This window comes from Grampus griseus, assembly GCF_964374135.1.
Source record: "Grampus griseus genome assembly, chromosome: 1".
Classification (NCBI taxonomy): domain Eukaryota; kingdom Metazoa; phylum Chordata; class Mammalia; order Artiodactyla; family Delphinidae; genus Grampus; species Grampus griseus.
In genome coordinates this window covers 24,692,637-24,709,761 of record NC_139017.1, presented here as the reverse complement: position 1 = coordinate 24,709,761, position 17,125 = coordinate 24,692,637, and the positions used below count along the sequence as shown (strand labels likewise).

General features: G+C 36.8%; 1 protein-coding gene across 3 annotated transcripts; it reads right to left on the bottom strand.

The window, feature by feature from the left end:
- Positions 1–880: 880 nt before the first annotated feature.
- TFB2M (transcription factor B2, mitochondrial) lies at positions 881–17,076 on the bottom strand. 3 transcript variants are annotated; one of them, XM_082669949.1, is made up of 9 exons: positions 16,950–17,076; positions 16,634–16,746; positions 15,854–15,942; positions 12,298–12,451; positions 11,817–11,965; positions 9,407–9,496; positions 6,583–6,645; positions 3,297–3,448; positions 881–1,628 (listed from the first exon to the last, which is right to left on the bottom strand). In XM_082669949.1, the coding sequence occupies exons 1-9, from the start codon at positions 17,003–17,005 to the stop codon at positions 1,451–1,453; spliced, it is 1,044 nt and encodes a 347-aa protein (XP_082526075.1). In that variant the 5' UTR covers positions 17,006–17,076; the 3' UTR covers positions 881–1,450. The 3 variants fall into 3 exon arrangements, with proteins under 3 accessions (XP_082526075.1, XP_082526073.1, XP_082526074.1); XM_082669947.1 differs by having other exon boundaries at positions 16,634–17,076; XM_082669948.1 differs by lacking the exon at positions 6,583–6,645 and having other exon boundaries at positions 16,634–17,076.
- Positions 17,077–17,125: the final 49 nt, after the last annotated feature.

Genomic DNA, 17,125 nt, shown 5'->3' with positions numbered 1-17,125 from the left:
ATGAGAGAGAGGTAGTTAAGAAGTCCCAGGAGAAATTTAGGCCTAAGGCATCGGATTGAGAAGACAGAATGACATTATAAAGATTAGGCAGATTATGTAATGGCAGGATAGGAATTACAAGAGAAAAAAGGATTTAGGGCTTCCCTGGTGGTGCAGTGGTTAAGAATCCGCCTGCCAATGCAGGGGATGTGGGTTTGATCCCTGGTCGGGGAACCAAGATCCCACATGCCGCGGGGCAACTAAGCCTTCACGCCGCAACTACTGAGCCTGCGCTCTAGAGCCCGCGAGCCACAACTACTGAAGTTCACGGGCCTGGAGCCCGTGCTCCGCAACAAGAGAAGCCACTGCAGTGAGAAGCCAGCAGGCCGGAACAAAGAGCAGCCCCCGCTTGATGCAACTAGAGAAAGCCCGCGCGCAGCACCAAAGACCCAACAAAGCCAAAAAAAATTAAAAAACAAACAAACAAGGATTCAGAGTTTCTAGCTGGACTGAACTGTGAACCAAGGACAACAGTAGGGACGTTGGGAAGAACTGGTTTGGCTAAGTGTTATTAAAAACACACGCCTTACAAAGAGTTACTAATAATATGCCTTAGGTATTATGAAGTGTTATAACAGCAAAGAAATCTAACAGAGATTAGATGTCTCAGGTAAAATCTAGTAGCTTCTTCAAAGAGCTAAGAAAATAAATATTCTTAATTCCATTTAGGTTCATGTAAAGGTCTAACTTCAGATGAACTTTCTTGATGGAATGAAAATGCATGAGAGTTTTGAATAACACAGACTGAATTACTCACTGAAAGTATATTGACTATAAGTGACGGAATTTAAAGTGAATAAGTTAGGGTCAATTTTATGTTTGAACAGATAGGCACAAAATCTTATTACTTAAAATATTTTAATTTCTAAAAAAATTTAAACCATATTAAAATTTAAATAATTTCATTGTACAGTACTTGATAATACATTTCAACAAACTGAAAAGTAAAAAAACCCACTAAATCAGTTTACTTTCCAAGTTTAATTACGTACAAACTCTTCTGCTCCCCCAGGAGGATATAAAAATCGACAGTGAAAATGGAATATTTAAGTATAATGTAAGATATTTGGCCAAAAGAATTTCTAAAACTAAATTTCATCTGCTAATACCCTATAACTACCAGTATGCTTATAGCAGATAGGAATTTAAAACAAAACAAATCCAATTTGATCAAATCCACAATTAACTGAAGTTTTCCTTTTATTCAGTTTGAATAAAATAGCAGCCATTATTTTATCCAATACAGTAATGGTATCAATGGCACAAGAATTGATCCGCCTAGCTGTGCAAAACAAGAACAGTTATCTTCTGTTGAAAGGATGTGAGTTTTTCAAACTCAGTTCTTTTTCATTTGTGCCATAATTTCCAAATAAATAAACAGCTCCAGTTAATGTCTTAACAGTCCACTTCTCTATATGATTACATCTTCCATGAAGTCATCATATAGCCACTTATAGTTATCATCTTTGGAACACTCTATGGTTTCAAAAAGGTGCTGAAAGTCTTCAGGGTACATATCTATTACTTTCACATCTTTATTTTTTTTAATTTGCTTCAATATATGCATTGCATCAATTGGACTCAATGAACTGCAAAATAAATACAAAGTAAATGTGCTTAATTCTTTATCATAACAACTGTCAGTTAATATTGATAGAAGCGGCTTCTAAGCCCAATTTAAAATGCCTAACTTATTATATATAATTAATCTTATTCAGTTTAATAGCCTGCCTATTATATATAGCTTTAACTATGTCTATTCCTAAAGTTCCATGGCTTGCCTGTAATGAAAAGAGCTGATTTAGGCTTTAACATGTTCTCATCAGTTCTTAGGCAAATTCTAGTTTAACATTGCCCTTAAAAATTCTTTTGCCTGGGCTTCCCTGGTGGCGCAGCAGTTGGGAGTCTGCCTGCCGGTGCAGGGGACACGGGTTTGTGCCCCGGTCCAGGAAGATCCCACATGCTGCAGAGTGGCTGGGCCCGTAAGCCATGGCCGCTGAGCCTGTGCGTCCAGAGCCTGTGCTCCACAACGGGAGAGGCCACAACAGTGAGAGGCCCGCATACTGCAAAAAAAAAAACAAAAACCCAAAATTCTTCTGTCTACCTTTCATCTTTTAATTCTCTTTGCAAAAATATTCTTAACTCTATTTAGGTTCATGTAAAAGTTTAATAAGTAAACACTTAGGTTCATGTAAAAGTTTAATAAACAGCAGGAACTACTGTTTGTTTTCAGAAGAGGAAATAATTTTCACATTTTTATGTAACAATTACTGTGAATAAATTATAAAGCAGAAAACTGCCTTATTCTATTAGCCTAGCAAGAAACGACCAGTGAGCCTCTGACAATAACAAGTAAACAACTGTACTAAAATATTTTGGTGGAAAATATTTCCAATACTTTTTGACTGTGAATGGAATCTTGGTCACAGCTGTAAACATCCTTTCAATCCACAGGCTCTCCAAGGCAATTCTTAACATTTTAAACCACAGTTTATCATACGTGTATTCCTTAATTTCCTACGCTCCTGATAAGATGAAAAACAGATGACTTTTACGGGTCTACTGCCACTTTTAACATTTATTTTTACATAAATATTGTTCAATCAGCAGCTCATTCAGAGTTATACATTAAATGATGATCAAATTAATTAAAATGATTATTTATTTTGCCCATCCTCTGACAGTACTTTGAATGACTATGGGCTGATGAGTACATGGTAAAATGCATAACTTCCAGAACTGTACACATCAGCCCTACGTAGAAATTATATAGATACAAAGCAGGCAGTAACAGTATAATTTTTATAAGGCTTTAGGTAGAAACATAGAATTTGATCCAGAGCAGGACTAGGGTGGTATAATGATCTGTGCCTACTTTGCCTAGGAAACAGAACCACTAACGACAGGAAATGACAAGAGGTGGATGGTGGGTATGCTGCCACTAATGCCAGGGCAAGCAGCCAGTTCTTCATGTAGTTAAATTAATCCTGACAAAGATAAAACAAATTGTAGGCATCCCTGGTTGTTTTTTCAAAGAAGGGAAAAAAAATTAAGCTCAGGAGATTATGTGGAAAATATATTTTCCTCAAAATGTATACTGGCGAGAATGAAGTATTTTGTACAAATAGATGAGTGAAAACATGGTACCTCACTGTTAATGAAGATATAAAAAATATAAAAAACAAAGCTCTAACATGAAAGTACAATTCGCACATTAAGTTGCTACTTTTATATTTGCTTTTATTTTTCTTACTTACTGTAAATGGTCTATTAGCTTGGCATTGCGTTTCATAAAACACTGCCTTAACATGTGAAAAAACACATCATAATTAAAAGGTGTTAAGGTTCCTGCAAATAAATTCCTATGAGGAGTCAGTTGAATAAAACACAGGTTTTGTTCTAATGATTCCTGCAGAGAAAGGAAAATAAAATGTGTTAGTCATAAAATATTGCCAGTGCCAGACATTGTTCACTTACGCATTCAAGCTACCTTTTTGAAGAGGCAATCACAATACACCCTGCGTGTCCCTATAGGTTATTTTTGGATGTGACAAGAATGCAAGGCCCCAACTGCTCTTAACCTGGGCCATTCCTCAGGGTTGTTTGCAGTGAGTCACCTTGGGGGATGAGATAATGTCTCTCTATAGACTGACATTAATGTTTGCTAAAGAGAGGTGGATTCCCCCAGCTCTGTGTTCCTCAGCTGCAGTGCAAACCCACTGCATGCATACCACACAACTACGCAATATCATATTATTCCACAGGACACAGGAGTCTGTGTCTTTGCCCAGCACCCATGAAACAGTAACAGCTTATTAACTTATAAGCAGGGAAAAATGAAATCCTAAACGTGACACTAGCATATGCTGAGTCTCTTCTGTATTTGAGGCATTAACACCAGATCCTAAGCATAAAAAAAATTATTGCCGGGCTTCCCTGGTGGCGCAGTGGTTGAGAGTCCGCCTGCCGATGCAGGGGACACGGGTTCATGCCCCAGTCTGGGAAGATCCCACATGCCGCGGAGCGGCTGGGCCCGTGAGCCATGGCTGCTGAGCCTGCACGTCTGGAGCCTGTGCTCCACAACGGGAGAGGCCACAGCAGTGAGAGGCCCGCATACTGCAAAAAAAAAATTATTGCCTTATAATTTTTAATTGGATTTTTAAAAAATATAGGGTTAGCAAACTATGGTACATGGCCTGCCTGTTTCTGTATAATATGGAGCTCAGAACAGTTTTTACATTTATAAAGGATTCTTAAAAAAACAAACAAACAACAACAAACCCACAAAGAATATGGGACCTGCAAAGCATAAAATATTTACTCTCTGGCCCTTTACACAAAAAGTTTGCCAACCTGCTTTAGTATATAGTATTATACAGGTTAAAATAAAAACTGTATGTGACTTGATGTAACATTAAGATGTTTTTTCCTCTAAAATTATTCCTCAGAACAGAGGGAACCTTATGTTTGAGTTCTTAGGAAATCTCACGTATTAGCTAGTAACCCCTTATTTACTTTATAATAAATACCTATGTATATACATATTTAAACATAAATACTGTTTGTGGAAGACATGTTGGCCAAAAAAAATTTCAATCAATTCTGGTTTCTAGTTTTGAATTCCTGTAGCTGAAGAAATTAGTAAAAAAGGAAGGCAATAAAATTTTAACATATTTAGCAATTATCAATTAGGGAGGGGAATAACCTCACAATTGATAGCATTATATGTTGTTAACAAGTCTTTTGAAGGTGACTTTATTTTTTATTTATTTTTAAAAATATATTTATTTACAGTAGTTGTGGCTCACGGGCTCTGGAGTGCAGGCTCAGTAGTTGTGGCGCACAGGCTTAGTTGCTCTGCAGCATGTGGGATCTTCCTGAACCAGGGCTTGAACCCCTGTCCCCTGAACTGGCAGGAGGATTCTTATCCACTGTGCCACCAGGGAAGTCCCTTGAAGGTGACTTTAAACAGCATCTTGTAAATAGATTTGGAGTTACAGATAATAGGTTTACTTGATAAGTAGGGAAAAAACAACTTTCCTGATGTTCAACAAATGGTTATATGTAGCTTAGGAAAAAAGTTCCAGTGACAGCACAAAAACATGGCTTCAAAAAAGTATAAACCTCAAACCACTTGGATGGAAATGAAGATCATGTGCTTTAAAAAACTGTTAAATATCTAAAAGCGCTTCTGTAACAATTATGAACACACCGACATCAGACATGTGAAATATCTGAATAAAATTTTCTCTTAAAACATAACATTTGGTTATTTCATTTTCATCCCTAAAAGTTTATGCATTTATGTCGGCCAAAAAAGTGTTTTAGCTTTTGACACTGTCATTGAGAAAATGGGAAAGTGTCCTATATGCAGGGTTATTAATTTCAGGGTCATTTGGATAAATTCCTACTGGTATCAAGCCAAAATGTATTACCCCTATTCTGTTTTGTGAGGCTACATAAGTTACGTTTATGGATAGTGAAACAGAACTAAAATCACAATGATCACTGATTATTCTAAAATCAGAATATTTCTAAATTGATAGTTTTCCTTTAGCGGCAAGAGCAAGAAAAAAACCAAAGTAGTAAGCAATGGGAAAGTCAGACTGAACTAATACGGTGAGATTAGGGAATCATTAGCATTTAATCCTGAAGTGGAACTTCTGAATTGAGTCCGAAAATTGTTTTTAAAACTTCAGCTACTTTATTACAACTTCACTATAAGTAGCCCTATATAATCTAAATGGAGGATCACTCTATAACATAATCACTTTGGTTCTTTATGAAGGGAAAAAATAAACAAAAATTAAAGCCCAACCCCTAGGGTAAGAAACAAGATGTACCTGTTAGTGAAATAAACCATTATAAGTAGTAATATTATATATATGATTTATTAATAAGGTATAAAATCTTGTTTTCAGTTTATCAAATTAGATGAATAAACATTTTAATATTCATGTGTTTTCCAAATTTGAGAGGTATTTTCATTTCAAAAGTTAAAAATAGAAGTCAGGGGCTTCCCTGGTGGTGCAGTGGTTAAGAATCCACCTGCCAATACAGGGAACATGGGTTCGAGCCCTGGTCCAGGAAGATCCCACAGGCTGCAACTAAGCCCATGCACCACAACTGCTGAAGCCCGTGCGCCTACAGCCTGTGCTCCGCAACAAGAGAAGCCACTGCAATGAGCAGCCTGCGCACGGCAACGAAGAGTAGCCCCCACTCACCACAACTAGAGAAAGCCCGCATGCAGCAAAGAAGACCCAACGCAGCCAAAAATAAATAAATAAATTTATATATTAAAAAAAAGTCAGAATCTGTGTTTAAGTCTATTACTATGCTAGCATTCACTGTATAAACAGCTGAAAAATATAACTCCCTTCCAAAATAATTTGAATATATTAAAATCAATAAGATATGTTTAAAAATTTTTCTAGATATTCTAAAATTAAAAATTTAAATAAATACAGAATACCAGATAATGCAAAAGAAAACAAAGACTGTTACATTAGAGGAAAAAAGGGAAAGGTATTCATTCGTTCTTACCCTATGCTTTTGCTTTGCCAGCTGCCCATTTGCGGTATATGTGCCAAATGATAAGCAAGACTCCTTGAGTGAAGATAAACAAAAAGAAAACATTTCTTTCAGTTCTCTTTGTGCAAAGTGCCCCACATTATTACTGCCTTTAAAATTGTCTTGCCTAAACAACATAATGAATTAAAGCCAAGTCTCCAGTCTAACTGAATGTAAGAAAAACAACATGTGACAGTTAAATCATATACATTTCTCTTCTCTCTCATTTTTTTTGGATAAAGAAAAGGGGAGTCAAAGGTCTAGCCAAATACTGGTAACTCTATTACTTGCTTAGATAAAAGAGAGTTGCCCTTAATATAATTATGCAAATACATTCTAAAGTTATTTTTAATAGCCAGCATATTACAGTCACAATCAGTTTAGGGTCTATCAGATCAATTATGGGGATGTTTTTGCCCTACCTTAGTGGAAAAACCACTGATATGAATATGCTGGGACATGTAAGGAGATAGACAAAGAAACTTGTGTCAATTTTTAAAAGGATCATTGCTTTCTTGTATCTAACTTTTGTACATACAATTTTGTATGTGAAGCAATTTTAAAAGATGACCCAACTGAAAAATTATTGTGTGTGTGTGTGTGTGTGTGTATAAACACATATACACACATTAAATTCCAAAATAACAGCATTTGACACAGACTTAAAAGACTAAAACTTATAATATTGGATGTAAGGTCAGAAACGATAATTTATTACTAATTGCAGTGGCAACTGACGTAGAATGAAAAATGCAATTGTTGCTCATCTGTGAAACTCCCAGCAGCTCCAGGAATGTCACTAAGTGGAGGAAGGCAAAGCAGCAGCAGCAGCAGGCACTGCAGCTTCCCCCCACACTCGGTCTATCCACAGCAGTTTAGGGCACTGCAGTGGGCACAGAGAAGACCTCACTCCCATCTACCAAACCCACAGGAGAGGAAGACCTGCAAGACCTTGGGAATTGGATTCAACAACAGACCATCCAGTAGTAGATATATAATGGACAAATGTTAAAAATGCTGGGTCTAGAAAGATCTCTCCTTTCTGGAGGTTAATACATGGCAAAACTCAACATAGGGCTTTTGAAAACAAATACTGCAGAAAAAGAAAACTGTCCTGAAAGCTGAGGTCCTCAGAGGGCCTTCTATCAAGAAACTAGCCAAAAGCCAGGAAGAGAGAACTGAGATGAAAAGCCAACAGAATGAGAGGAGATCAGTGGGGTTAAGAAGGATTTTAGGGAAACCAAGAACTACAGTACCAAGATTACAATATGTAGTATAGGCAGAAAGCAGGGTCAGTGCCATGAAGGCTAAATGTGAAAAAGATTTCTGGGAATACAGAAAAAGGATGAGAGTATGACAGATACGAAAGACAAGGAACAGAGAGAGCCAACCTAAGAACCTGATACATTCTGGAGGAAAAAAACCAGAATCGGAACAAAAGCTAAAATCAAATGAGATAACATTCTAACAACTAAGTATGCACTGAAGGTCTTAATGTGTTCCTGGACAAAAGCAATGAAGAGACTACATAGAGGAAACACTCTTTTAAAATTAAACCAATATATCCTTGGAAGAACAAGGGCTCATAAAATATACAAACATAGGGCTTCCCTGGTGGTGCAGTGGTTGAGAGTCCGCCTGCCGATGCAGGGGATATGGTTTTGTGCCCCGGTCCGGGAAGATCCCACATGCCGCGGAGCCGCTGGGCCTGTGAGTCATGGCTGCTAAGCCTGCGCGTCCAGAGCCTGTGCTCTGCAACGGGAGAGGCCACAACAGTGAGAGGCCCGCGTACCACAAAAAAAACAAAAAACAAAAAACAAACATATTCTGTATAAAAACAATTTGATATATACTCTAGTCTACTAAAATAAAAAAAAGAGAATGGGTAAATTATGGTATGAAAGAAATGGTATTTATTGTTTTTTTCTTATGCTTTTAGGCCTCTATTAAAAATGGCAGACACACACACACACACACACACACACACACACACACAAAATGGTAGATACTAGTCTCATGTGGCTACTGAACATGTGAAATGTGTCCAGTCTGAATTGGTTGTAAGTGTAAAATATACAATGGATTTTTAGTACACAAAAAAGAATGTAAATTATGTAATAACTAATTTAAAAATATTACACACTGAAATAATGTTTTGAATTGAGAAGATTCAATAAAACATAATATTAAAATTAATTTCACCTGTTTCTTTTTCACTTTCCGTAACCTGGCGACTAAAAAAAATGTAAAACTACATATGTGGCTTGCATTGTCTTCCTATTAGACAACTCTGATCTTGCCTAAGGAAATAAACTAAAAAGGGGAATGCTCTATAATGAGGTATTATAATCATTAAAAACTTAATTTATAAAAACTTATTATATAGTCTTAAAAACTTAAGAAAAATGTTTAGATAGAAGGGAAAAAAAATCTTATAATTAACTATTAGCTATTAAATAAAAAAATAATATAATCTCCTCTACACAAAAAAGAAAAAACAGGAAAAATAAAAGACTAAAATTATGCCACAAACAACAATAGTGACCTCTGGGTGGTAGCACTGTAGTGATCATTTTTTAAATTCTTTTCTTTCTTTAACATGTCTCACATTTTTACACTGAGAATATATTAGTTTTACAATGAGAGAAGTATATAAATATTTGTGACAGAAAAACATCAGAATAGTGCTCTATTATCTTAAACACTTGGAAAAACAATAAAATTAATCTGGTCACAGAAATACAGCCTCTGAAAAACCATGAAGTTCTTTGTTGAAATTTAGAAGGATTTTACTCACTGTATGCAGGAGCTTAATCCCACAAGCTATTTGACAGAGCACACTTAATGCTTGATACAAGCTTGGATTTTGGGGATTTGCCATTATTTTCTAGAAAAAGGAAAACAGAAGTTACATGTTATACATAGCTATAGCCAATCAGTCAAAATCATATGTCAGATCTTAATACCTTAATGATATCTAGAAATGAAAGAAAATTAGAATTAAATGCAGAATCTTAACCATTTCAAAGAAAAGAAAGTCTTCTTAAACTTTCATATTGAAATATATCATCATGTACACTTAAAATATAATGTATTTGAGACTGATTTCCTTTAACCATATCACCTATCAGGGCAAATTCTCATTAAACAAAAAGTGACACAGAAGTGTATAATTACTGTGGTGAAGGGTAAGTGTGATAGAAACGTGCATTAGCTGGGCTATTAAATTTTGAGTCAAGAATTACTTAGGCTGACACTTGAGGATCAGAGGTACCTCACTGAATGAAAGGGCACTACAGAGAGAGAAAACCAAATGTGAAAAGGTCCATGGTAAAAGAAACATTAGAACATTCTACTAGTAGCAAGATGAAACCTGACGAAGCATTTCCTATTTCTCTTCCTTTCATTCCTTCACGTATGCACACAGCCTCAAGGTTCTGAGTCCCCTACTCTCTTCCAGGGACAGTCACTATTTACTTACTATTTGGATCTTGGTAAGCAAATCATCCTTTCATCTCTTGCTTTCATCTCCCGCCGCCCCCCATCTCAACCCATAGTTCTCTTATATACAAATAAGCATTTCCAGTTATCTTGGATTATAAGATTAGTAACATGAAGCATTCTGGGCAGCAAAGAAACATAACTCTCAAGGACTTCAGGAAGCCCTTTGATTTCAAAGAACAAAAAGTCTAAAACCCTATGTTCACTACAGCACTATTCACAACAGCCGAGAAAGGTATATAACCTCAGTGTCCACTGGTAGATGAATGGATAAAGAAGATGTATATGTTTTACATATATATATATACACACACATATAACTCAGCCATAAAAATGAATGAAATCTTGCCATTTTTGACAACATGGATAGATCTAGAGAGTATTATGCTATGTGAAATAAGTCAGACAAAGGAAGATAAATAAATATGATTTCACTTATATGTGGAATCTAAAAAACAAAACAAATGAACAAACATAAAAACAGAAACAGTCACAGATAGAGACAACAGAAGGTTGCTAGAGATGAGGGGGTGGGGGAATAAGTGAAACAGATGACAGAGATTATGAGGCACAATCTTCCAGTTACAAAATAAATGAATCAGGGGGATGAAATGTACAGTGTGGGAAATAGTCAATAATAATATAATATCTTTGTATGATGAGAGATGGTAATATATAAACATGTCATCATTTTGTAATATACAGACATATCAAATCACCATGTTGTATAGCAGGAACTAACACAATGTTTAGGTCAATTATATTTCAAAAAACAAACTCATAGAAAAAAATCACATTTGTGGTTACCAGAGGCAGGGGTGGAGGGGAGAGGGAACTGAATGAATGTGGTCAAAAGGTACAAACGTCCTGTTTTGTAGTGTACAACTACATAATTAACACTGTGGTATGTTACATATGAAAGTCGTTAGAGAGTAAATCCTAAGAGTTCTCATCACAAGGAGAAATATTTTTTAATTTTGTATCTATATGAGATGATGGATGTTCACCACATTTATGATGGCAATCATTTCATGATGTATGGAAGTCAAAACATTGTACTATATACCTTAAACTTATACAGTGCAACATGTCAATTATATCCATTGACGGAAATGGATAAACAAAAGGTGGTGGGGTGGTGTCTAATTATATAATGGACTATTATTCAGCCTTAACAAGGAATGACATTCTGACACATGCTACAACTTGGATGAACCCTAAAGACAGTATGCTAAGTGAAATAAGCCAGACACAAAGTGGAATACTGTATGATTCCATTTACATGAGGTATATAGAATAGTCAAATTCATAGAAACAGAAAATAAAACAGTGGTTACCAGGGGCACAGGGGCGGGGGGGAGATGGGGAATTAATTTACCACAAAAGCAGAGTTTCAGTATGGAATGATAAAAAGTTCTGAGAATAGATGGATGGTAATAATAGTTGTACCACAATGTGAATGTACTTAATGCCACTGAATTGTACACTTAAAATAGTTAAAATGGTAAACTTTATGTTATATATATTTTATCACACAGAAAACCTTTTAAAAAATAATACCTAAAGAATGCTCTATAGAAATTTAAAAACAACCTTAGTACTCTCAAATGTCATGAGCCCAAATTAAAATCACACAGATTAAGACTACTCTGAGAAAAATCGCAGAACATTTAAAACAAAAAATTAGGTACTTGTTAATAACCTACCCGGCATTCCTTTTCACTAATAAACAAGTTTAGTTCTAGTCGTCCATATTTATATATAGAAGTACAGGAATACAGGTCATGTAAAAGTTTCCAAAGTGCACTTCTCTCATTTTTAGGTGGTAAGATCCCAATTGCTTTTAAAGGGGCACCTGTTAAGAATACAAGCAAAAATATTTAAATAAATTCTTAACACTTTTTTCCTACGACCATATTTTACTGAGTCAAATTAGGTTAACAAACTATATTACTTTAAGGTTATTTCGAGCAAAACTAGGCCTTAGCATCTTTCCTTGATCTGGAACTTGGCTTCCACAAAACTGCTGATTGTATCTAGGTGAGGGAAAAGCCATATTCAACTTAAGAGCAACCACCCATAAACTGTGTAATATAAACATGTACACACATCTCAACAAATCTGGTGTACTGCTAGAGAAAGCTGACAAGTTATAAGGTACTTGCTTTACTGAATGACAAAAATCACCTTTTGACCAAGGCTGTGCTTCTATTCCCAAATACTGAAAAAGCATATCTGAAGTCATAACGGGAGGTGTTAGTATTCCACGACTTCTAGGATCCAGTTTAAAGAAGTCACAGTAGACCACTTCTAGTCTTCCATTCACCTTTTTTCCTAAGGACTAAAGAGAGACAGAGAGAACATGTTTAGAAATTTCAGTGTTAGGCAGACCTTGTAACAATTCCAAGATCTACTTCAAAAAGTAATTCTTATAAAAAATATTGCTACCTCAATAAAGAGGCAAAGAAAACATTACTAACATACCCTAAAATGTAACAGTTAATAGAAATGAATTAATGTCTGAAAAGTGAATATAATATTACCAAGAAAAAGCACCCAAAATAGAAACCTTCAACAAATTATTACATATCCTTTTACTTTCTTTACTTTATCTAAATGGTTTCTGTTATTCAGAGCTGTGATTCATCTGCTAGTCATGGGAAGATGTTTTAACAGAAAATAACAATAAAAATATTAAAGTGAAAGGCAGATAGATGCAAGAGAGCATTCCTTTTTTCCAGAACAGTTTAGTTAGTCCTTCACCAAACGAACTTAGCTCACTGTGTAGGTCACTCTCCATTTTCCTCTTAATTTTTCATTTACTTTTCCTAAAGACAGAGCCAACTATAGAAGGAAAACTCCCTGCACACTAGAAGGTGTCCAATATACCTCAATCTTTTTACTGCCCTGATGTGTTCACCTGGCAGTAGCGCTGGAGAACTTAGTAGTGAGAGGAAGTGTTAGCTATAGACCCTACAAACTTAATTCGAAGTTACAAAAAACCAAATAGAAGAGAGCAAGGTTTTGATGTGCACACTGAGGTTCTCATGCACAGAAAATTCTACTGGTATTTATCAAGGTTTTAATGAATTTGCAATTTAAAGTTATGAGTTAAAAAACCTAAGTTTTCTTAACTGTTTGAACTCAACCTATAAGTATGGTTCTATTCCTAAATTTAGTAAATTTTAATGATTACTTTCAAGAGGACCCTTGAAAAAAACTAGTGAAAGGAACAGACTGGAGGTAGAAACCACATATTTTTGGTCATGTTAATTTTGAGATGCCTATTAGGTGATTAAAGTGGAGATGCAGGTAGGAAGTTATAGACCTGAATACTGAAGTCCAGGCTGAAGACATAAATGTGCTGAAATAAGACACAGTTTACCACAAAAGCTGATGTCTCTTCATCTGAACACATACAGATATTTCTGCAGCAATAGTCTTCACAATTCAAATGAGATATATCATGATTTATTATTTTGGTTTTTTTTAAGATATTTTATCTTTTTTAAAAAATTGAAGTATAGTTGATTACAATACTGTGATGATTCATTATTACAGAACACAATTGGCAACATGTGTCTCTCTAGCACATCCAGATAGGAAAACAAACTGTTCCTGCTTGAAGCATTGTTAATGTGAAGTCCCAGGAATTTTATCAGGGAAATGGAGTAGGGGTGAAGAGGGATTTTTTTTAAAATTAATTAATTAATTAATTTTTGGCTGCGTTGGGTCTTCATTGCTACGCGTGGGTTTTCTCTAGTTGCAGTGAGCAGGGGCTACTCTTCGTTGTGGTGCGCGGGCTTCTCATTGTGGTGGCTTCTCTTGTTGCGGAGCATGGGCTCTAGGCACACGGGCTCAGTAGTTGTGGCTCGCAGGCTCTAGAGTGCGGGCTCAGCCATTGTGGCGCATGGGCTTAGTTGCTCCACGGCGTAGGGATCTTTCTGGACCAGGAATTGAATGTGTGTCCCCTGCACTGGCAGGTGGTTTCTTATCCACTGCACCACCAAGGAAGTCCATGGGATTTTAAATTTAGATAAAAATCCAGAGTCAAGCATTATCCTTGAAAATAATTTTAGTTCTTAGGAGCAAAATTGTGAGCCTTTGGGTGGCTAGAAGCACTGTCTGCTAAGAGCACCACTTCAAGGCCCTGATTCAGGGCTGCAAAGGTTCTATATAAATGATTACTTCTCTTTTATTCTTGCAAACATACATGAATTCACACAAAACTTTGAATGGCTTTTCACTTTACAATGAGTGAAAGAACGTGTACTAATGGCTGAGCTCAAGTTAGTGTTGGTGGGGAGGGGGGAATAGGGAGTTAGACGTTTAAATTTTGCGCTTACATTAACAGCTTCAGAAACATTTTATGACTGATATTCCTGTAAGAAATACTGTGAGGAATTCTCTAGTCCCTAGTCACTCTATTTCATTGATTCAACTGTTTTTAAATTGAGACTACTGTTATCTTGATCTTATAGAAAAGCAACCGTTGTGTTACAGGATAACAAACTGTAAACAGAAGGACATTTTAATACCACCTTAATTATTTTGTGAACATGTAGATTAATCTTCAGAAGTACCCCCCGTTTAAAGACCAAGATAAGAGCTATTTTGTTTTTAATTTCCAGGTTGAAATTACAGATGGCTATGTTTACTAAATCACATTTCATGATCTTGAATCTTTGAATAATTTTATGGGTTCTTTTTCTCTTCATGTTTTTGGAATTCCAGCAGATTTAACATCAATTAAATAATCTGAATTCAAAAACCCTGAATTTTTTCAGTTGTAGAAAAACAACCATCTAATGTGACAGTTATATTTAAAAGAGCAGGATTTTGTATACATTTTCATCATTTTTTGTTGTCATCTTGCACTTTCAGATAACACTATTTTACATGGTTTCAGGAAGCTGGCACATGGAGGAAAAGTTTCCTGAATTGAATCAAAAGATTTATAAAGGAGGGAAGAAGAGAAAGAGAACAAAAAAGAGGCTGACAATGATGCAAGGAATTTCCACTTTACTGTATGTGAACTTGTCAGCTATACATGAAGCCAAATTCACTAAAAAATCCATTTGGATAATGCCTTTACTCCATGCAATTTATTCTGAATACACCAAACTTTTCTTGCCTCTGAAACCCTAAGTCCAGAGTTAACACAGTCCCGTTAACCTAATCTTAGCATTCCAATTAGATTCTAAGCTCACTTATCCCCTTCTAAGAAAGAAGAGGCACAGCATAGCCTGCTAATACGAGGAAACAAGCCTAGAGATACCAGTTATACATTTTGTTCAATCACCTATCTGTAGCAGAGCTAGAACCAGAAAAAAAGTCCCTGAATCCATCTTTCAGTCATTCAACAATCATTGATACTGTGTTCTAGTCACTGGGGCTAACAAGATACGGCATAGCCCCTAAAAGTGATTGTTTAAAAATAAACTGTGTGGGGCTTCCCTGGTGGCGCAGTGGTTGAGAGTCCACCTGCCAATGCAGGGGACATAGGTTCGTGCCCCGGTCCGGGAAGATCCCACATGCCGCGGAGCGGCTGGGCCCGTGAGCCATGGCCGCTGAGCCTGCGCGTCCGGAGCCTGTGCTCCGCAACGGGAGAGGCCACAGCAGTGAGAGGCCCGCGTACCGCAAAAAAAAAAAAAAAAAAAAAAAGTGTGCTTAATTTTACTTCCCTAAACCACTCAAAGGTAGCTGATTGAACAATAAATTATTTTTAGAAACAAAAATATACCTTCAATTGTGGAATAAAAGTCTCGTCACTTTCAAGGGCAATCACTTTGGCACCACTTTCAAGCAATGCTCGTGTCAGGATTCCAGGACCTAATGTATTAACAGAACGAAAAGTTTATTTGCAAAAGAAACAACATAATCTTTTTCAATATCAAAGAAATTAGATGTTTTACCTGTATGATATAATTTTAATTCTCACAACATTCCCAAAGTGGATATTACACTCCTGATTTACATATAAGGAAACTGCGGATTAGATACAGTCACTTGACTCCACCATCACAACTGGAACGCGGTGCTGCCTGGCTTTGAATCCATTCCGTCAAAGACCGCAAAACCTGCGCTCCTTACAATGTTTCACTACCTCTCAAGAAAAAACAAACAAACAAAATAGTTGCCTCTAGCTTACCACTTACTCATAGACTCTCTGGATACTTTATCATCAAAGATATTGCCAAACCTAAACAGAACTGACTCCCCATGATAGGAAATGGTGCTTAAAAAAATTATTTTTCAAAAAGTCTATAAATCTTGTGTTCCCGGCATCCTGCTGCGGTCTATAGAAGATGCACGAAAGGGTAAGATAAAAGTTCTTTTGGGAAGATGGTGAAATCTAAGAGCATGTTTTATCAAAACAGTTTGTAAAGTGCAAACTGCTACGGAAATATCTTGTGGAGTGATGATTAACAGAGGCCATATAAGCTGCTTAAAGGAAGAGGCCATGTTTTACACAGTCTGCAAAAGTGAACATCCAAGAAAATGAAGGCCACGAGGGTCTCACCTGGATTGCATTCCAGGAATAGCTGGCAAGATTTTCGTTTTCCCCGTAGGATCCGCACCAAGGTCTCAGCCACTCTAGGGCTGGTTATGTACCGCTTGGTCTCTGAGCGGCATCTGTAAACACGCGAGGACGATTTTCCAAATCCCACATTGGGCATCAGGTGCGGGTAGTAGTCAGACAAGCCACGGCGGTTCCCCGCCGGGACGTCCATCAGCCTCACCGCTCCCGACTTCAAAATGCAAAAGCGCCCAGCGCGGGTCAAAGCTGACAGCATCAGCCTCGAAAGAAGTCCCACCCCTGGGACCCACATTCTCACCCTCTAAGTCCTGTCCCAGTGTTACCCAGGGTCGTTACATCCTCGACGAACTCCATACAGGGAAGCCCATGTGCTACACCTCCTTGCCCCGGGTCTAGGCCGGCGGAAGTAAACAGGCCAAACTGTGCGTGCGAACGACCTCTCCATCTTGCCTTTTCCGTCACTTCCGTTTCCGT

Coding starts and splice junctions, on each gene's coding strand:
- TFB2M (XM_082669947.1), bottom strand. CDS start 16,943: ATGTGGGTCCCAGGGGTGGGACTTCTTTCGAGGCTGATGCTGTCAGCT. Junction 9,497..11,816: donor TTAGTGAAAAGGAATGCCGG/GTAGGTTATTAA, acceptor TCCTTTTTCTAG/AAAATAATGGCAAATCCCCA. Junction 1,629..3,296: donor AAGCTAATAGACCATTTACA/GTAAGTAAGAAA, acceptor TTTATTTTGCAG/TTCATTGAGTCCAATTGATG.